Here is a 23,263-nt window from a genome sequence, read left to right on the forward strand (position 1 = left end):
TCCACCCACTCATCCACAGTTAACGTCCCAGCCCCAGAAAACTTGGGGCATTTCCTATCTCTAGGGAGGTAGACAGTCTGTTCTCTTCTCGGTGGGTGTGGGGATGCAAGCACATCACTATTAGGGGATGTTCGATCTGACAGTCTCTCAGTTTCGATTTGACCTGACAGTCTTTGATTTTCAGATTGAAGCTGTGCCATCTGCTCCCGTAGTCTCTGGAGCTCTTCCTCCATAGTGACCGTCGTTCAAGGGGAAACCACCAGATGCAATGGTCCACTGAGGGAGCTGTCTCCACTGCCAACCGCTGTTCTTTAAAACTCAAAAAAATAAACAATAAAACTATGTTGCTACCAACACAATACACTGTACAATTCTCAAACCGACCAAACACAAAAAGTCCTGCCGGCTACGCCAATTGTAACCAGATGGAGTCACCAAGTACTCCTTTATACACAGTGTGACTACGCCACTCCCAATTACAGGGTGGGAGACCCGAGGTACAGGTTATTATATCCAATCAACTTCCCCAAAAGGTAAGTGTTCAGTTTAAGTGAACAAAGAATTGGTCGGTTTGGAATGCAAAAATGTATTTATTCACATAAAACAATGTATTGGTCATATATTTAATGATTAAAACCTATTTCCACAATGTCAACCAGTAAAGTGCATAGGGCTACTAGAGAGACAAAAGCTTGGCCAAATAGTTGCACTAAAAGGTAGGCCTACCTATTGAAATCTGCACACACACAAGTTAAACACTGCAAATCAGCAAAATATAAACACTCAGAGCCATGTGTAATTTGGCATTAAAGATCACTGCAAATGTACACTCAAAAAGGCCAAAAGCCATGAACACCACAAAGGAGACAGCAATCAATTAAGTGCCAATCTGCAGTATAACTATTAGCCAAGTATCTGTCTCCGGCCGTAGCCGAATTAAACCTGTGGTTGGACAGTTTGTTTTAAGTTTAAAGCCACAGGGGCTGTAGCACTGGATCTCACTAACCAGTGCTCAAATAATAACAAAAGGTAGCAACATAAAGCATAAAAACAAAAAAGGTTAAAAGAACAGCGGTCAACAGTACACAGGCACAAGCTGTAATAAAAACAAAACATTGAATTAGTCTCACGCTCTACTCTGGTGCTATAGATGTTCTGTTGATGTCTTGTTGAATCAGAATCACATTCTGACTACCACTTCGACATCAACTAAACATCTACAATAATTCACAAGCACCAGTAAAATGCATTCAATGTATTTTACAAAGTTTATCCTTAAAATCAACACCCTGTTAACATGTGAGGGAATGCCCAGGTTGTCAGTGTTAACGGTCCGCTCGGTCCTAGCACCGCCTGTATGACAAAATACACCAGCGTGAGAACTCATTCATAAAAAGAGTTGTACTGTTGCAACACAAAAAGCCAGCCTACCTCTAGACCCGTGTGTGAACGCACACACACTCTAACAGGGCTCTAGCTGGCGCACGTCTAAGAAGAGATAAAGATGTACATAAATAACCTGTAGCATGTTGACATATGAAACTAAAAACAGATCACGCTACATCATTAAAACAAAGGCTTACCTCGACGCTATGAGCACAAACAAACGACCCGCCGTGAAACGAGGAAGTGGGCGGGGACCCTGGGCAAACTCAGTCTGACACTCTGCCTGGCCAGCTGACTCATATACTGCTCTTAAAGGGGCGGTGCCACTAAAACGCACCGGTTCTCAGTCCCACTGACTACATTCGCCCCCCCAAATTGCATCGTCGCCCCGACGATGTACCAACGGAGTAACCTGACCACTTGGTACTGAGACTAACAGCCACTTATTCTCCCCCACTGTGCTGGTGACATACTGGTTGTCGGTATGGCAGCCGGTGAGGGTTGGAATGGAAGCCAGCATTGCGTCGATCGCTGCGGCGTAGACCAGGGGCAGTTGGGGCTAGGTTTTCGTCTGAGCTCTCCGTTGCTTCTGGGCCACTTTCCTGGTCTTGTCCCGGATTGCCAGGTTGCGAACGGTTCTCCTGATTCTCCATTTCTGGTGCTCGTACCCCTGGGCCTCTTCTCCCATCGTCCTCAAGGACCAGAATTATGGAGTCTTCAGAGTCACTTGTGGCAGCAACTGGGGACGTGCAGTCCTGGATAACACGTACTGGATTTGCCGGCTGGGCCTCGGGTCCCTCTCTCTCGGGTGCGCTTCGCAGCTCAGTCCGGTGTACTCGCAGAGCAGGGCCAACCTGGTGGACAGGGGTGATGGTGTACACTTGCCCGTGGTCCTGGGGTCTGTTCACCACCCGATAAAGGCAGGAATGCCAGAGGTCCTGGATCTTATTCCTCCCTCTGACCTGGCGATTCCTCCTATAGACGAGTTGACCCTCTTCGAGACCAGGATCAGTCACTTTCTGGTTATGTTTTTGGTTCCTTTGTTCCGCTTTGGCATCTAGTTGTTGTCGGACATGGTCATACATGGTCCTTAGGGATTCTTGATGTTTCTTCACCCAGTCCTCTGGGGCCTCTTCACCTGGGACTTCGTCAGCACCAAGGAGAAAGTCGACAGGGAGTTGGGGTTCACGGCCGAACATGATGTAGTGGGGAGCCAAACCAGTCGTCTGATGGGCAGTGGTATTGTAAGAGTAGGTTACCTGGGACAGATACTGTGGCCAACGTCTCTTTTTCTCTGGTGGCAGAGTGCGGAGGAGGTCGTGGAGCGTGCGGTTGAACCGCTCGCACTGTCCGTTACCCTCAGGATGGTATGGGGTCGTCCTGGTTTTCTTGATGCCGTAGGTATCACACAGCTGCTTTATTATCTTGCTTTCGAAATTTCTGCCCTGGTCTGAAAGCAGACGGCTGGGAACCCCGAACAGGTGGAACCAGTGTTTCACCAAGACATCTGCCACTGTGCTCGCCCGCTGGTCTCTGGTTGGTATAGCTTGTGTAAACTTGGAAAAGACATCAGTAAGCACTAGAACATTTTCTCGCCCATCACTGGCTGGTTCTAGTATAGTAAAGTCCATAGCCAGGAGCTCGTTAGGTCGCGATGCCTTAAGGCTTCCCCTGTATGCTCTTATTCTAGGGCCTTCCTTTGCTAGGATACACCTTCCACAGTTTCGGCACCAATTTTCAATGTCCTTTGACATACCTGGCCAGTATCCACGATCCCGTGTCAATTGTAAGGTGCGGTCTACGCCCTGGTGTCCATGGCCATCATGCACGCTCTGGAACACCTTTTCTCTGAGACACTGAGGTAATAGTATTTGGAGCAGTTCTTTACTCCCACCTGGAGGGTAGATTTTCCGATACAGCACCCTTTCCTTCTCCACTAGGCGTCCCCACTGGCGAAGCAGCTCCTTGCTCTCTTGGCTCAAGTGTTCACGTTCTTCCCGTACGGGGGTCCGCCCTTCACGCCAGTACTTCAGCACAGGGCCAATAACTGGATCTTGCTGTTGTAATGAGGACATAGCGTGATCTGTTTTTAGTTTCATATGTCAACATGCTACAGGTTATTTATGTACATCTTTATCTCTTCTTAGACGTGCGCCAGCTAGAGCCCTGTTAGAGTGTGTGTGCGTTCACACACGGGTCTAGAGGTAGGCTGGCTTTTTGTGTTGCAACAGTACAACTCTTTTTATGAATGAGTTCTCACGCTGGTGTATTTTGTCATACAGGCGGTGCTAGGACCGAGCGGACCGTTAACACTGACAACCTGGGCATTCCCTCACATGTTAACAGGGTATGTGTTGATTTTAAGGATAAACTTTGTAAAATACATTGAATGCATTTTACTGGTGCTTGTGAATTATTGTAGATGTTTAGTTGATGTCGAAGTGGTAGTCAGAATGTGATTCTGATTCAACCAGACATCAACAGAACATCTATAGCACCAGAGTAGAGCGTGAGACTAATTCAATGTTTTGTTTTTATTACAGCTTGTGCCTGTGTACTGTTGACCGCTGTTCTTTTAACCTTTTTTGTTTTTATGCTTTATGTTGCTACCTTTTGTTATTATTTGAGCACTGGTTAGTGAGATCCAGTGCTACAGCCCCTGTGGCTTTAAACTTAAAACAAACTGTCCAACCACAGGTTTAATTCGGCTACGGCCGGAGACAGATACTTGGCTAATAGTTATACTGCAGATTGGCACTTAATTGATTGCTGTCTCCTTTGTGGTGTTCATGGCTTTTGGCCTTTTTGAGTGTACATTTGCAGTGATCTTTAATGCCAAATTACACATGGCTCTGAGTGTTTATATTTTGCTGATTTGCAGTGTTTAACTTGTGTGTGTGCAGATTTCAATAGGTAGGCCTAACTTTTAGTGCAACTATTTGGCCAAGCTTTTGTCTCTCTAGTAGCCCTATGCACTTTACTGGTTGACATTGTGGAAATAGGTTTTAATCATTAAATATATGACCAATACATTGTTTTATGTGAATAAATACATTTTTGCATTCCAAACCGACCAATTCTTTGTTCACTTAAACTGAACACTTACCTTTTGGGGAAGTTGATTGGATATAATAACCTGTACCTCGGGTCTCCCACCCTGTAATTGGGAGTGGCGTAGTCACACTGTGTATAAAGGAGTACTTGGTGACTCCATCTGGTTACATATTGCACGAGCAAGAGAGTACCACTGATCCTTACTGTTATTCACAGGGAGGTGGCGGAGATTGTAGACAACTACAAGTTCCTGGGAGTGCAAGAAGACAAGCAACTGGACTGAACTGGCAACTCCGCCGGAGTAGATTGTTCTTTCTGAGGAGGCTCAGGTCCTTCGGGGTGTGTAACAGGATGCTGCAGTTGTTCTAACAGTCTGTAATATGTCTAGTGCCCTCTTCTCTTCTTTGCGATTGCCTGCTGCTCACATTAATGCCGGGGACGCAAGCAACCTGAACAGGCTGGTCAGGAATAGCCTGGTAAACCCCCCTCCCTCCGGAAATCTCATTTGCATTTGATTTCAGGAAGGAGTCTGGTCTACAGGCCTGTATGGGCAATTTGGGAGCTGGGCTGGATTAGTACAGTTGACTGACAAACCCTTCAGCCAATCAGCAGCTCATTTTCCCCATCCCCAGCCAAGTATGACGCAAGGGGACTTTTGAAGGGGCTATGCCGAAAATAGGTTGCTTTATTCGGATACATACGTGTCACTGCCCGCCCCTGCCGGTTCTCTGAATTTTTATTTCTAAATAGGCTCTGTCATGATTAATTGACCATGAAGTTAAACAACTAAATTCTATCCAAACGATATCTTATAAGTAAATTCCGTGCCTCAAAATAGAAGTTTGAGAGCTTTTTGAAGTTTTAAAACAGCAGAGAAAATAGCGCACAGAAAAGATGGCTGGCGCTCGTTTTTGGTCGGGTGCACTCAGGCTGGACTCGGTTCCATTCGGTTTCACTCGAACTCGCCACCTGATTGGCCAACTTCCGCTGTCAATCACAGAACATTGAGCGAGGAGGCTGATAGGAGAGTTCATGTTATGAACTCACTCCGGAGAAACGCCCAGACAGGCCTGTAGGACAGACTCACTTCTGAAAACAAATGGAAATGATTTTTTTACCTGGCTAGGTCAGGAAGGCCAGCTCCCGGCATATAGCTGGGGCTCAAACCTGGGACCTTCTGTTTCCCAGGAAGCCTGTCTACCCATTCAGCTATGGCAGCCCAAACACAATCTACAATCCCTTAATGTGGTTTATAATAAACGTACATGTAACTGGCCCAATTTAAACCCAAGAAGCTACAAGCTCACAACGTGTCGCAAATTGTGAGATTGTAGATCGGCTATTTTCGCCCCATGTTCTGTTATGCCCAGAATAGGGACACTAGGGTTCAAGTGGTTATTGGCTAGTGGTTTTGTATCATTCTTGCAGCTTTCGTTGATCTAGCCTAATTTAGACTCAGTAGTATGACGTGTCACTTTGTCAACAATAACTGATTTTCAAGATAACAACTTCAGTTCAAGCGACACCAGCATACAATGGAGTGTAAATTAAGGTTATGCTCAATGTCTGTTGCCAGTTGTTGATTCAAATATACGTAGGCTACTATCAAAGGTCAAACTGCAACATGGCTTCTCCCATAACTTTGGTATCCTCAGGAGTCAATGGATGACTTTGCTGCAGAGTCAGAGAAGGTCTCTCTGAGACAATGAAGGACTTCTGGAGTGTGAAAATGTAATTAGCCCTCCGGCCAAGTATGCATAGTGTAGAGTGAAATAAACAGATGGAAACACTCAAACACTGCCAGGAAAACTCCAGTGAAGCGGCATGGTTTTGCACTGCATCAACACTGTTGGAAAAAATCCAATCTGAAAAGTGAAATATCTGACCTAGCAATATCCACAGCCTCACAAAAATGGACCTGGTCTGGCTTTATCTCTAATTTAATGAGATTTCCAGTTAACACTTATTGGAGCCACAGTCTGTATTTGATTGCAACGAAAAATGTGCTGTGCCTAAACAGTACGATAAATGTATTTACCACAGACCCAGCCTGTTATGGACAGGGTGGGTGTTAAGTTTGAGTTGACTGATCAGCTGCCATATGTTCTAGGGGTTATACAGTAGGTGACCATTCAGCACAGATAAATTGCCTCCGCAGGCTGAACTGCCACTACGAGCGACCTCGCTGCTTGAGGAACTTACCCTCCCCGTCTGTAAATCCCAGCAGCACTACAATATCATTTTGTTCACCTTATGTTAATCTATTAACTTAGCCACTTTAAACCTGGCGTTCCTATACTATTGGGCATGTCATTATACAAAAACAGTCTTCAAAAATATGTATTTGTGAATAAATAAGGCGATGGGTATTTGTCACCCGCCGGCATTTGTCATTGCCCTTATCCAACCTCGGATACAGCTATCAGTCCTCGGTTGGATAAACTCAGGCATCGAAGAATACCGGACTGAAGATCTATATCAGTAAAAGTGCATTGCTTCTAATGAGTATCTCCAAATCACAGTATGGTATAACAATTTGATTAAAATAACATTAATAGCATTTAACAGCATTAGAAACCATCTTTCTTATAGGAATGATGTGAAATGGTCCAATTTAGATCTTTCTTTTTTTTCCGCAAGAATTGCGCCCTCTCATTGACTAGTCCAATTGTGTCAGATTTGGAGCTGTTGTTATGCGCCGCGGGAGGCTGCTGCCTGGCTTTCCGTGTAGCTTTGAGTCTAACCAAGCCAGACTGAGAGAGGCTTATTAATGTCAGAGCTCCACTTCCAGTCTCAAGGCCACAATCAGGGGGGAAAATGCATAAATAGATTCCAGATCCTTGATCATTAACTATTTTATACTTTGTCATACGCCAGTGTGGTGCAAAAACAACAAAAAATAGCCGATGCATTGTGACACAATGCCATGCGTTGTGAGCTTGTAGATCTGCTATTTTCGTTTGAAAATCTTAGAATTTTCTTGGACAATTTTGCCTATCATGACATGTCCAAAATAGGGACGTCAGGTTGCAAGTGTTAAAAATACTGTGTGAAGCCTCTACATGAACTTATAGACATTAAGCACATACTGTAGCATACTGTTGGTTGATGCTCCAGAATCCTGAAGGGAGAAGGAATTTGTTATTAATAAGGGCTGACATTTTCACAGTTCATGGCTCATTCTCTCTGTGTGAGCTTAGTGGACCTGATGCACAGTACATTTGTTGCAACGGAAATAAGGGATCCTAGACGCTAAGGCGATGGAGGAAACGCACGATGCACGAAACGAGTGTGTGTGTGTGTGTGTGTGTGTGTGTGTGTGTGTGTGTGTGTGTGTGTGTGTGTGTGTGTGTGTGTGTGTGTGTGTGTGTGTGTGTGTGTGTGTGTGTGTGTGTGTGTGTGTGTGTGTGTGTGTGTGTTGCGCGTGTGTGTGTGTGTGTGTGTGTGTGTGTGTGTGTGTGTGTGTGTGTGTGTGTGTGTGTGTGTGTGTGTGTGTGTGTGTGTGTGTGTGTGTGTGTGTGTGTGTGTGTGTGTGTGTGTGTGTGTGAGGACCTGGGGGGGGGGGTGTTGTGCTTAGTGGGAATTCAGTTGGACCGGCAGTTGTCCAGAACCAAAAATCCACAAATCTGTTTGTGTGTCTGTCAGTCTGTCTGTGTCCCATATGCCCGTATATGGAAGTCCTTGATGAATGCATGGAATATCTGTGAGTGTGTGTGGAAGTGTCTCGGGAACCGTCCCACTGATCGACTAAATATGGAGATATAAGGATAGATCCCTGATGTCGTCAATATGAAATCATAGCACTGACATCATAGAGCACTGTCTAGTCACCATAGTCATCACCATTGTACGTATAGAGTATAAGTATGGTAGTGGGTACCGCACTGGGTACGCTGACAATGGGTGTGATTATGGGTGTGACAGTACAGCGGTTATTGCATAACCGGGTGGGGCATGCATTCCCAACTTGCGTCATTCTGGGCACCAGCTTTGTCATCACATATTGTAAGCATGTGAAACCCTTAACTACTTAAGTCCTATTTTCCAAACTTTTACCAGTATAAGTTTATAAATCTGAACTAATGACTATGGGCAATACAATATTAACCTGGAGGAATTTGGAGTCGTAGTCAAGGTACCCACTGTACTGTCCTGCTAAATCACCAACACAAGCCCATGATCATACCTCATCTTTTGTTGACCGGAATTCTTTGTGTGAAGATTGCTCCGGCACAGTGGATTTATGGGTATTGATCAACAGAGACAAAAATAAAATAAAAAACTAGTCAGACCTGCCCTATAACAACCACTCTGAATGTCACACAGAAAAGTGAAAGAGCAATGACCCGGAGGATCTTGGGAGATGAGGTCAGTGTGGGTCCGTTGAAGGGGGCTGCTCATGTGCTGCATCAGCTGGGAGAGCAGCGTTTTCATTGAGGGCACTCATCAGCAGTTACAGGCTAATTTATGCTTAATCAAATAATCACACAACCGCATCGTATGACGAAGCATAAATTACGCTCGACCACTGAAGCCCTACATATGTTGTCATGTGACAAATAGCCAAAAATGTAATAAAACTAAATTAATTTTATAATAACATGCCTAAAATAGGAATGCAAGGTTGAAAGTGTTTAACCCTTCCTGGTCCTGGTGAGCACTGGGCTATGGTGTAAAGGATGGCCCTCTGCCAAGATCGGACCATTAAGACTCATTAGTGCCTATTGAAGGTCCTGATGCATTGATAGCTATACTTTGAGAGGAGCCAGCCATGGAAAAGGTCAACGTATGGATCTTAATATGACCTCACTCACTAACCCGTCGCACATTTGCAGCATCTGTCAACCTTGGATTTAATTTACTAGTGATTGAGTGCTGCAGAGACACGATTGGTAATAACCCCTGCCACATATGGAATCTGTGTTTGTCTGCCACACTTTAATGGCACACTATCCCGCATGGCCATTTCATCTGTGTCATAGTAATAGAACCTACTGACACCTACAGCCACTGACATACAGTAGTACTGATTCTGTTTGGTCTGTGATAGCAGAGAGAAGCCTGCAGTTTTTCGGAACATTGCCGGCCACCGGATGGGCGGACCTCTGACGTCATGCTCATGTCACCATAACCATAACCATATAAGGAGTTCCCAATGCAGCTACGCCCAAATATAGAGTGTGTTGTCTAACCTCAATGTGTCGTCATGGCATCAGGCGCAAACAAATCAGTCAGCTTCCATATATGGGCACAAAAGGGGGCATACCCATATATGGGCATATACTGATGACATCAGGGATCTCCATACAGTATATGGGCATAAAACGGACAAGGACTGACAGATACAGAGATCTCCATATATAAGCATATCAGTCGGATCCGCGGTGCGACGTAGGTGTGAAGGGCTGCGAGGTTTACTAGTCAGAATACTTGGCTAAGCCCGACTGGCCTGAAACTCCATATTCACTCCACACACATGCGAGTATTTTGGGGTATGGCCAAATTCGTTACCACCACTGGGATTGCAAGATGGAACAGTGGAACACATGGAAAGTACAGTAGTGCAGAGAACTGCAACAACCACCATCTTATAAAAATTGAAGAAGGGACCCCTAGATATTCGTTCTTCGAGTTCCCGAATAGGGATCCCAGGTTGAAAGCGGGTAATGATTTTCTCCACAAGCAGTCATCTGCTAAATGAACACTTGAAATTGAGTACAGAAAAACAGGGGCACTTGTTTTGGGATAGTTTGCAATAAATGGAATTAAAATACATGTGGTCTAAAAGAGGTTCAAATATTTACAACGTACATTACCAACATCATTCTCAAAACAAAGCAACGGCCGTTAATCGATACCAACCCCCCCCATAGCATGAGCAAACAACTAAACTTTAAAAAAAAATTGAATTAAGGAAGTAAATTGAAGTACTGACCAGATACATGTAATGTTCCTGAACTAATAATTGATGGCCACTCTTGAGGATTATTAGTCACTCTTTATGGACTTTATTATATATATTATTCTTTAAGTCTTAAAGTGTCTTATTGCATGCTAGCGCACTTGGCTGGAGCCTGCAAATATTGTCAGCTGACATAAAAAAGGCCTACATCAAGATAATATGCCTTGTTTCTGTAGTTTCTATGCACCGGGTAGCACCTACAACAACATGGTGGATGATTGATACGTAACACGTGACATCACTGTAGCTAAAAGAATATGGATATGGCGGACTCATCATGACATCATTGGGATGACAGGGGAATCCGCGCCAGACAGTATACAAAGATTTGCTGTCTCAGAGAGACTGTCAAATTCAGTCAACACAGTCTGCCCCGGGTTCTCCGGTCATACACTTTTCAACACAGACCATCAAGACTCTACTTTCAAGATCCTCCATCTCCTATCAAGACTCTAACATCAAGACCAACTCCGATCAGAGTTCAACATCATCCCGCACCCTACAGCACCCTTCTCAACAAGACCCATACTACATGGTTGCTAGTCACCTGAGGCCAGCCCTTTGGATCACACAGGGAAGATAATCCCTGTCGACTGAGTGCTATTCGGACAACCCTGCGGCGGGTCCTGGTCCTAGACAAGTTTTTACAGGTCATGTCCACGTTCCCAGAATACATTGCTCAGAGTGAGAAGCAAGATGGTGTTCGGTTTAGTTGGAACTTTTGGCCATCCAGCCGCGTAGCAAATGGGATGGTTGTACCTGTGGCCGCCCTCTTCACTCCTCTGAAAGAACGGCCAGACCTCCCTCCCATCCAGTATGAACCGATTCTCTGCAGTAGAGCTACTTGCAGAGCTGTCCTCAATCCGCTGTGTCGAGTTGACTACAGAGCCAACCCAAAATTATGGGCCTGTAACTTCTGTTACCAAAATAACCAGTTCCCTCCTACCTATGCTGGTTTTTCTGAGGTGAACCAACCTGCTGAACTACTGCCTCACTTCTCCACTATAGAATATGTTGTACAGCGTGGTCCCCAGCGGCCCCTGGTCTTCCTGTATGTTGTGGACACGTGCATGGACGATGAGGACCTGCAGGCTCTGAAGGAGTCTCTCCAGATGTCTTTGTCTCTTTTGCCCCCTGCTGCTCTGGTGGGACTCATCACCTTTGGTCGAATGGTTCAGGTCCATGACCTGTGCTGTGAGGGAATCTCTAAGAGCTACGTGTTCAGAGGAACCAAAGACCTCAATGCCAAACAGATCCAGGAGATTTTGGGTCTGACCAGAGAGTTGGGAAGAGGACCACAGCCCCTCTCTAACAGGTTCCTGCAGTCGGTCCAGAAAGTAGATATGAACCTTATTGAACTGTTGGGGGAGCTACAGCGAGACCCCTGGCCTGTCACTCTGGGCAAAAGACCTCTCCGCTCTCTGGGTGTCGCCATATCCACTGCTGTAGACCTACTGGAGTGTACGTTCCCTAACACAGGGGCCCGTATCATGATATTCACCGGGGGTCCGGCCACCCAGGGCCCCGGCATGGTCGTGGGGGATGAATTGAAGATGCCCATCCGCTCCTGGCATGACATCGAGAAAGATAGTGCCAAGTTTGTGAACAATGCTACCAAACATTACGAGGCACTGGCTAACAGAGCATCAAGCAATGGCCACATCATTGACATCTACGCCTGTGCCCTTGACCAGACAGGCCTGTTGGAGATGAAATGCTGCTCCAATTATACTGGAGGGTACATGGTCATGGCAAACTCTTTCAACACGTCTCTTTTTAAACAGACGTTCCAGAGAGTTTTCACCAAAGATGTTCAAGGAGAACATCTTAAGATGGCCTTTGCTGGAACTCTGGAAGTAAAGACGTCCAAAGAGATCAAGGTTTCAGGAGCCATCGGGCCATGTGTGTCCCTCAAAGCTAAAGGCCCCTGTGTCTCAGAGGATGAGATTGGAACAGGAGGGACCTGTCAGTGGAAAATCTGTGGTCTGGACCAAAGTACTACACTGGCCCTGTACTTTGAAGTGGTCAACCAACACAATGCCTCTATCTCTCAGGGAGGTCGGGGGGCGGTCCAGTTTGTCACCCAATATCAACATTCCTCTGGGCAGAGACGCATCAGAGTTACTACTACTGCCAGGAATTGGGCAGATGCACAGATTCATAACATTGCAATGTCATTTGACCAAGAGGCGGCGGCCATCCTGATGGCCCGTCTGGCAGTTTACCGAGCAGATATCGAAAAAGATTCAGACGTACTGAAATGGCTGGACAGACAACTGATTAGACTGTGTCAGAAATTTGGAGATTATCACAAAGATGACCCAAACTCCTTCAGATTCTCTGAAAACTTCTCGCTCTATCCACAGTTTATGTTCCATCTGCGTAGGTCTCCCTTCCTCCAGGTTTTCAACAACAGTCCGGATGAGACTTCATATTACAGACATCAGTTCATGAGACAAGCTCTGACTCATTCTCTCATTATGATCCAACCTGTTCTGTATGCCTACTCCTTCAATGGGCCACCCGAGCCTGTCCTGTTGGACAGCAGCAGTATTCTGCCAGACCGAATCCTCCTGATGGACACGTTCTTCCAGATAGTCATCTACCATGGAGAGACTGTATCTCAATGGCGTCAGGCGGGCTATCAACAAATGCCAGAATATGAAAACTTCAAACATCTTCTTCAAGCCCCCGTCGACGACATCCAGGAACTCCTGCAAACACGCTTTCCAATGCCCATATATATAGACACACAACACGGAGGAAGTCAGGCCCGGTTCCTTTTGTCCAAGGTGAATCCGTCTCAAACCCACAACAACATGTATGCCTGGGCCCAGGAGTCGGGCGCTCCCATCCTAACAGATGACTGCAGTCTGCAGGTGTTCATGGATCACCTGAAGAAGTTTTCCGTATCCGGCACTGTCTGAAAAATATATATATTTTACTATTATTATCTCCGCCAGACCGAAGATAAGGGGATTATGTTTTCTGCCCTGTCTGTCCGTTTGTCCGGGGCTAAAATCCGCAGGACTGATCAACACCAATTCCTGCGCGAGACCCTTAAAGAATCTACATACTAAAATCGCGAACTGGAAATTTCTTGTGCAGACTGTCAGTAGGCCAAGGAACTACCTCTATACTTTTTTTTCTCCCACATATTGTGTATTCTTGAAATAATTTACTTTAATAATGTTATAATGGAAATCGTAACAATCGTTATTACATAGCCACACCTGTAAAAGCATGAACAACAATCATGCCATAATCCTTCCAAGGAAGCTCGATCCTGTCCTACAGTTGTTTGGTGTAACATGAACATAGGATGAATCTGTGAAGCTCAGCCATACGTTGGGATCTCCAGAGGGAGTGGGGCAAACATTAAAGCCTAATTTACATTTGGTTACACGACAGTATCGCTCGCTGCAAGTAACAGATTTTCAAGCTAACAATGTAAAGTAATGCATTAATCACTTAAGCTTAACACACACACACACACACACACACACACACACACACACACACACACACACACACACACACACACACACACACACACACACACACACACACACACACACACACACACACACACACACACCATTCTGCTCCAACCTACACAGAGAAGCATGCAAGACAGGCCTGATTCACTAAGCTGGTCGTAAATAACTTGTAAATAAAGTGACTAAAGACGTGTGTTCAGTCTCAAAATGAATGAATCCACACAGGGCGATTCACAAAGTACACACTCAGGTTAAAAAATGAGATTTGAGTTCACAAACTCACACGCTCTGGTTCACAAATATAATTACCGTATGTATTTAACTCCAAATCACTCAATTCACAAATGCACACTCAAAATTCACTAATGAAAACGATTTCACAAAGGAGAGAAAAAAAAGCACACACAAAATATAAATCCACAAATAATGCCAATCGCTGAATGTGCATTCACTAACTACTTTCCATTTGAGAACCTTGCTAAATTTTGTGAGATTCATCAGCCAATCAGATAGGTTCACTTTCAGCCAATCTGACATCTCGTTCCCTATCAACCCGGAAGTAGGCCTACATGCCCCTTCTCACTGAGCAGCCCTTTCCAGCAGAAAAGCTAGCTTAAACAGTAGCTACAGATGCAGGTACAGTAGCAACACTTATTGAAAGAAATATAGAAAGTTATGATCAACACATGGTCACTGTTTGTATGTATTCTACCTGGTTTTAGTGCAGGTAAGTTTGTTCTCATTCCCTTTTTTCATTTAACTTTTTCATGGCTTTTCAGACAGAGCTAAAGTTACCCTAGTGCTGATCGATGCATAGCACAGCAACACAGCAATGCTAAGCTAAGCCAGTCTTCAGAGCAACATGAACTGACTTGATATTTAACTACTAAATTATAAATAATCATTGTTCATGGCTATTTAATTGTTGGTATTATATCCTACAAGGATCTGCTGCAGTCTGTACAGACCTCATAACATTTGAGGTCTTTACGTGATAAATGACTAAGCATCATTATCCAAAAGGTGATTCAGTAGGTGGTGGCCAAGAACATTTCAGTTTTTACTTTTTTTAAGTGAGCATTAATTTAAATGAATTAACATGGTAGTGTTGATTTTGACAGCAAATTTGTATTCAGTTTTAGTCATAGTCTTTTGAATCAAATTCCATTTAGTTTTAGTCATATTTTAGTCATCTGAAATGTTTTACTGTTAGTCTAGTTTTAGTCGACTACATATAAGATTATAGTCGACTAAATCTACAGTTTATTTAGTCAACTATAATGTATTTTGGCGGTGCTTTGATGGCGTCGTAATGGCTGATTTTACACTTGGTTGCATACTGAAAATAGGCGATCTACAAGCTCACAATTTTTAGAGCGCAACACCCGAGCTCAAGCAAACATGAAATTACTTGTAATGTAGTTCTACTGGATCTCTTCTCCACTCAACCCTCACTAACATTTTAGTCTAGTTTTTATTTGTCGACGAAATTGACGGTATATTTAGTCTTAGTTTTAGTCACCATAGCTTAGTTTTAATTTCTAGTTTTCGTCAGTGAAAAAAGGTAGTCGACGAACATTTTTCGTCATAGTTTTAGTCGACAAAATCAACACTGTAACATGGTCAATAAAAATATTATTTTAACTAGATATATTACAACGATTTAAGGTCACCACTCGGGAAGTGGTGGTAGGGGAATGCTGAGATTGCCATCCAACGACTCAATCGACTCAACGACTTCAGCTGTCCTGCCTGTCTTAACCATACCGGAATACGTTTTCAGGTAGTATGAAGATGGTTCAGCCTTTAAGTTAAACAGGTCAAAGAAATTAGATCTTGCTAACGACCGGTTGCTCTGGTCATCTAGTATTCCGTAAGCGTTGATAGCTTTGTCCCTAGAACATTTTGGGTACAGCTTTGCTAGGCAGATCTTGGAGCACGATCTTCCGAGTTGGCCATGATCACATACCTCAGTACAGCTGGAACTCACGATGGCTTCGCTGGCCTGGTCTTCCTCCTCCCCGCCATTCTCTGCTGAGGGTGAAGAGGCCCTGGATGTCTGTAATGCTGCCCCGGGATGCATGGCTGTTTCGTGAAAGCCGCTGTCACACTCCTCACACTTAACTGCATGCAGTCCTTTGCTAGATGATAGGCCGAGGATACACATTTGAAACATATTCCTTTCTCCTTGAGAAAGGCCTTCCTGTCCGAGAGTTTTGTTTCTGAATATCCTGCACTTCCTCAGTGGGTGTGGAAGGTTGTGGATTGGGCATGTTTTACGTAGATCATTGTCGCTTTTCACAAGGTTGTCTGCATCAGATTCTGCTGTAGAGGTTTTGTGAACCCTGATTGGGTAACTGGAGCCGTGACTTTTAAAGGTAGGTCTGTCCGTTTTTGCAGGTGCAGTGCCACTGCTGGAAAGAAAAAAGGTTGGGTTGTTACGTTTTCGTGCTTCGTAGCAGTCAAACCAGGCAAAATACTGGAATGGTGGGTAACAGCCGCCATTTTCCTCCTTCCATTTGGAGCCGGTGGACATCCATTTTTCTTGAAGTCAACTACATCTCATGTCTCTGAATTAATTTTCTGAGACAACCTAATATTAAGACCTACACCTACTGTACAGTATGAAAAGTGCTTGGTCACCGCCTACTGACTCACCTCTTATAATAATTCTTGGTCATTTATCACTTAAGGACCTCATAAATCATAATATGAGGTCTATATCATAATGACTGCACAGACTGTATTCTGCAGCTCCTTGTAGGCTTCTAGGCCTCATTATATTAGTTAGCTATCAAGTCAAGTCAGTGAATGTCCTTTACGATTACAAATATGATTAGCTGCTCTGAAGATTGCTGTGTTGCTGTGCTATGAATTGATTAGCATTAAGGTAAGGTTTAGCTCTGTCTGAAAAGTCATGAAAAAGTTAAATGAAAAAAGGGAAGGAAAACAAACTTACCTGCACTGAAACCACATAGAATACATACAGACAGTGACCATGGGTTGATCATAACTTTCTATATTTCTTTCAGTAAGTGTACTGTCCTGCATCTGTAGCTACTGTTTATGCTAGCTTTCTGCTGGAAAGAGCTGTTCAGTGAGAAGGGCCTACTTCCGGGTTGAAGCGGAATGAGACGTCAGATTGGCTGAAAGTGAACCCATCTGATTGGCTGGTGAATCTGTCAATCAGAATTAGGATTCTGATTGACAGATTCATCAGCCAATGATATGTAGTTGACCTGCAGCGTCAGAGGAGTCTCAAAATTCAGTGTGAGTTTGTGAATTCGAATCTCATTTGTTAACCTGAGCGTGTGAGTCTGTGAATCTCCCTGTGTGGATTCATTCATTTTGAGACAGATCTGACTCCATAAAAAACTGACGTTCACGAAAGGCTGCATGTGTAAATCCCTGAAATATGCGGATCACAGGTGTATGTCATGATGAATCCGGACGGCTGCCAGCTGATCGTAAAATCACAAACTCGTTCCCGAGAAGTACATTTGCATTGTTCCACGCCCCATTTTACACCATAAAAGGCAACAGGAAATATCCAACTTCAAACTGACTTCACTTAACGTGAAACCAACTTCACCGTTCTGAAGAAGTTCAACTTCGTCTCTTAATTAATACCGCGACTTTGGAAGCACGACTGTTGCCTCCAGCGACATTAAGGCATGATAGTCTATTTTCATCATTACGTGAAACTGTGGCCGTGTCGGCCGACACTCACAAACACGCTGAGGGACCGAATAATTCAGCTCTAAATGCAACTGATAGCCCCAAAAATATATATAATCGGTTGAATTTGCATCATGACTATAATATGCACACAAGCAATGGATTGTTTGACATATTTTTTATTTTATTTTTAGTATGTGTTGACAAATGTTGGGCACATACATATTTTATTGAGGTTTGGCACTATTGTAATTGATTTTGCATGAAGAATAAGGCATTAAAATGACATACATAAGGTTTAGTCCCATACAAGTCTACCTCCGAGCAGACGTGAGAACGAGCGGACGTCCGTAAAAATTCACAGACAAAAAAAGATTGATGAATCAGACTCGTAACGTGGTACAAAATGTGGGCATAAAAAAGCTTAGTGAATCAGGCCCAATAAATAGATAGATGAAAGAATGGAAACTGCTCTAAGGAGAGGATAGGCCTGATTATGTAATGGAGCGACTTGTTTACGCGTCCCCTCTGAGTTCATATTAGCTGAAGGAAGACACCCTGCCAATCCCGGCCTTCTTGGGCTCTGCCACACTGCATTAATGTCTTTTTTCACAGTCACTGGTAATTGGCCTACTTCGAGGGGATTGTTTGTCTCTAATGTGGAATTGTACATCAGACGAGTACAGTAAGAAACAAGAGCGATGCTGTCTTGGAGCCTCATGAGTGGAGGTGTACTGAAGAGGAAAAAATGGCTATTAAAATGCAAACAGTGAGCGATAGATGGATGGATGGATGGATGGATGGATGGATGGATGCATCAACGGTTGACATCAGTGCAAATGGCTGTTGGTGGGGAGGGGGGAGAGCCTATTTGCCTATTTCTTGCAATTCCACGCAATGTATTGCCCAAAATCTGGGCATGTATGTACTGTATAGTATACTTAGTGTGTGAGTGTGTGTGTGTGTGTGTGTGTGTGTGTGTGTGTGAGTGTGTGAGTGTGTGAGTGTGTGTGTGTGTGTGTGTATACTGTATACTGTATACTGTATATGTACATGCTAGATGTTTCTTATATACAGTATATGTACACATATACAGTATATAATATATATTTGTCTGTGTGCAGGCTTTTTCGAAGCATGCACACCTTGCAGACAGCACAGTTAAGCAGACTGTGGCATGTGTGAAATTCAATTACAGACCTGCTGTGGATGCACTCTGTGTAAACCCAAGCTGATGCCGTCGCTCCCCAAAAATATTAGATAAACAAGCTCACAATGCGTCACGGATATGGTGCGTTGTGAGCTTGTAGATTGGCTATTTCTGTCGCTCAACACCGCCGTACAGCAAAGTATAACCCAGGCTGATTGGAGGGAGCAGCAGCCAGGTGGTGACCCTGTAGGCAGCGGCTATAGCGCAAATCACAATGGCCTGGGCAACTGCCAAGAGCTGGCGAGCTCCTGCCATCACACACAGCCCGACCTGCACTTCAAGAGCAGGTCAGGGTCATTATTCTAAACACTAAACACACCGCAGAATCCTCCAAGGGTTAATTTAGCTAGTCTAAAATGAACCCACGTTAAATAAAGACTGGTGTTTTCACTCAGCATGATCCTCGCTCACTGCACTCCGGTCGGTAGGAAAGGGAATGCATTGCACATTGTTTGGCCCGTTTGCTCTATAATTCATGTCCTACTCCAAAAATAGAGTTACTCGGAGTACACGCCATTTCATCGGTGCCTGGCAAGACTAATTCAACTGCTACATATGTATGTACATTAGTAGTGGGTACTGGTGGGTGAGGGCAATTTTTTTATTTGTTTAGATGGATAAACAGGGAGGGATTAATGTACTGTAACACACACAAGTTTTAAGAGTCATGTGTCATGTTTGTTGACATTTGTGTATTTCTGTAATAATACTGTCTAGCTGTTTGAACCACCTAGTGGTGCCGTCTGGTCATGTCAAGCACCACCCAGTTTGGGGTGGGGTAAGGACTCAGTGTGCCAGTTCATGGGCTGATTGATGGGAGGTTGAACTGAAAGCAGATACATTATTACCTATGTACTGTGTGTGCATCAACAGGCCCTGACGTCGTTTGTGCATCCATGTGCTTTCTGAAGACTCACCTCGTCAGACTCCACCTTATATAGCCCGTAACACTTGCCCTAGCACTTGCCCTAGCTAGCTTTGACTACCTTGCAGGCTTATGCAAAGGCTAAAATGTAATTTAGATAGCATATACTGTATGTAGACAGATGCCAGATTCATTTGTAGAACTGGTATCCTAATTGTGTGCTTGGTTTACCTATGATTCTACATTACTATTTCTTTGCATTTGATGTTTTACTTCACGTTTTCCTTGCTTACTGTAAATCGCTCTGGATTAAGAGCTTCTGCTAATTGCCTAAATTGTAAATTCATCGCACAATTATGTGCCACTTGAACCCCAGCATGCCTATTCTGGGGTGAACATTCTCCAAAAATAGCTGATCCTCAGTTGTAACTCAGGTCCGTTTTACTATAGAGGGTTTAAATGGTTTTAATGATGTTGAATGCCAGTTCTGAACTTGCGACATCTGTAATGTCCTTATGCTTTAGTCACAGGGGTGGAAGAGCAAAACCGCTCACAGTGTTGGTCCAGAAAAGTTGAATATGTAAACGAGACCTTGAGACTAAGGTTAGTTATTTTGTGTCATGGGCTCATGGCCAGTGGGTCTACAGCTAAAGTGGAGCAGCGACAGAATGCATCCAGCATCTAGTAGCATCCCCCGCCCACCCCCCACCCCCCACCCCTTCCATCCCGCACTGATGAGTTGTGAGTGACAGGTCAGCTAACAGGCCCTGACATGGAAGAATCGGACAGAGTTGAGAGGGAGCAGCCGTGGGGACAGCGCCTGCTCCCCATATCGGGGGCCATCAGCTCGACACGACAAGCTCCATTCAAGTCTAGTAGTGACCATTCGTACACTCTCAATACCTGCAGTGGGGTTGTATAGGCCTAAATCCTGTACGAGTTTTAACTTGGCCTGTAATGCAATAATCAGAAACCTGAATACTATCAAGCTGTATTATAAGTAGGTAAAAGTGAAACTATGCATTCTGTTCTTTGAAGCCTACAGTATGGATTCCATGTCACCCCATGGTGTCACTCCTAACAGAGATTTCTGTCTTTAGACAATACATATTTTGTACATTTCTTGCATTGTGTCGATCATTGATTGTCTGCAATGTAGCAAGCAAAATGGCACAAATATAGTCCATGTGTGGACAATACATTGCTGACTTGTGTGCTACTCTTTGCACAAGGCAGGGGGACAGCATTGCATCCATAACATTCTTAGTAAGGGGTCATAGTGTAGACGTTGCCTCATGCCCTGCATGTTAGCATTGCAGATTTCAGCCCCAACATACAGTATCTTCTGCTTTTATTTACTTCGCTCCTTCCTCTAATGCAGATTGCTCTGCACAGCGTCATGCCTTGCAGGCATTTGGTGTGTGTGTGTGTGCGTGTGTGTGTGTGTGTGTGTGTGTGTGTGTGTGTGTGTGTGTGTGTGTGTGTGTGTGTGCGTGTGCGTGTGCGTGTGCGTGTGTGTGTGTGTGTGTGTGTGTGCGCGTGTGTGCGCGCGTGTGCGTGTGTGTTTGCTTACACACATTAAATCAAACAGGCTGTGACTGCCATTACAGCCAACTTGTTTGTTCCTACATGACAATGGGGCATGGGAGGGGGCTTTGCCTGGTACAATCCAGAACGCTGTTTCTAAAAAAAAAGAAGGAAGGAGCACGGTAATTAGTAAATGTCATTTGAGAAGGGTGTCGCAAATTAGAAGCCTAGTGGATCATGTAATTAGGACTCAAGCCTTCCTCGTGGACAGCACAAGGAGGGATCAAGACGCTGAAGCATCAGCGTCCTCACCGCAGCACTACAGAACCCCACCACCATCACAGCTACCCCCATCCACATACACACCCACTTAATGTGGGCACAGGGCACACCCCTGCACTCACTCTGAATCTCCAGCAGCATTTTGCTACTGGGGGAATGCTGATTCAGGTTGCTTCAAACTCTCTGAGACCTCCTTACTGTACATCAATAATCTATCTATGAATTCACAAAACCCTGTGTGTGTGTGTGTGTGTGTGTGTGTGTGTGTGTGTGTGTGTGTGTGTGTGTGTGTGTGTGTGTGTGTGTGCGTGCGTGCGTGCGTGCGTGCGTGCGTGCGTGCGTGCGTGCGTGCGTGCGTGCGTGCGTGCGTGCGTGCGTGCGTGCGTGCGTGCGTGCGTGCGTGCGTGCGTGCGTCTATGTCTTTAGCTGTTGTTTCTGTGCTCTGTGAATTAAGAACTGTTAATAACGATTCTATTCACTCTCATTGTATGGGGAAACAGCTCTCACAATCACACGTTTTGCCCATAAATGAACATGAACAAGATGCATTGCCATATATGGAGGGAAAAGAGTTCTGGGACTTTTTGTGATTTTGGTGACCTATCGATTTTTGTAGCGCTATATAGAAAACTTATGCCAAGCGTAATTGTTGTTTAACATGAATACAGTCATTTAATTCCCTCCATATTAAGTACAGGACTCAATGTTCTACTGTATAGGCAAAATCTGATTTGTTTACATTTGTTTGAGCTAAAAGTATGATTTTGAGACTTGCTTCACAATACGAGAGTGAATGGAATCGCTAGTTCCGGTTCCTCACTCAAAGAGCACAAAAGCAACAGAATAGATTATTGACAATACTTGGACTTATCTAAATAGTATAGTCTTCAAGAGTCAAGAAGGCCGCACACACTGGTAGCCAAAGTGTCAATACTTTATTTTTGGACGCAGAGTAAAAATAAACCAACGTTTCGGCAGGTAACTGCCTTCTTCAGGGAATCAAGGCAGTTACCTGCCGAAACGTTGGTTTCTTTTGACTTTTTTTCCAAAAATAAAGTATTGGCACTTTGGCCACCAGTGTGTCCGGCCTTCTTGTCTCGACTCTTGAAGACTACTATTTCGATTATTCTGCCGGGGGGCAACACCACTACAAGGACTTTGGTGTGTGTAGCATTCTCGTGCACAGTGTAATACTTGGACGTATGTCACCATGCAGCTGTACAGGTCAAACTATCAAAGTGCTCCCAAAAGAGAATGCACTGAGCATGCCTGTATTTTTACCTTGGCTTGAGGTTTGGCACAGAGACAACAGGCCAACAATGAGCACAGTGTTATCAGCCTCCCGCACGTACATCAATGCAAATCTGTCCAAAGTCGCTCTATACAGGATGAATGGTGATGATGTGTAATTTGTGTATAACTGACATCAGATTGTGACAAACAAAGACTCATTTCACTAAACATGCGTCGTATAGCCAAGAGTTTCGTTAATCACAGAAAATTGTGACTTTTGGTTAATATTTAACCAGCGAGTGGCTAATGGAAGCAGAAGAGGCTTGTAGAACTCAGCAGCCGCCGAGCCCAGAGGGATTTATGGGTGAATGGATCTGAGAGAGAGCAGATAACAACGGCGATGAAGTAATAAATAAATCACCTCTGAGAAGTAGCCGGAGGACTGACAGGAGCAGATTAGAGCCTATGCCTTTTAAACAAATTGGGTGCTCAAAGAGGCATATTGGTTGTGTGCTGGAGCATGTTTTATGGCTCAGCTATATAACCACTCGGACACATAACACTGG

General features: G+C 44.4%; 1 protein-coding gene across 1 annotated transcript; it reads left to right on the forward strand.

Moving 5' to 3' along the window:
- Positions 1 to 11,055: 11,055 nt before the first annotated feature.
- Positions 11,056 to 13,329, forward strand: LOC308092196 (protein transport protein Sec23A-like; the record flags this gene model as incomplete). The annotated part of the gene is made up of 1 exon (XM_080438044.1): positions 11,056 to 13,329. One exon carries the CDS (start codon positions 11,056 to 11,058, stop codon positions 13,327 to 13,329), a length of 2,274 nt encoding a protein of 757 aa, XP_080294170.1.
- Positions 13,330 to 23,263: the final 9,934 nt, after the last annotated feature.

Source organism: Gymnoscopelus braueri (assembly GCF_963280865.1).
Source record: "Gymnoscopelus braueri genome assembly, chromosome: 9".
Lineage (NCBI taxonomy): Eukaryota > Metazoa > Chordata > Actinopteri > Myctophiformes > Myctophidae > Gymnoscopelus > Gymnoscopelus braueri.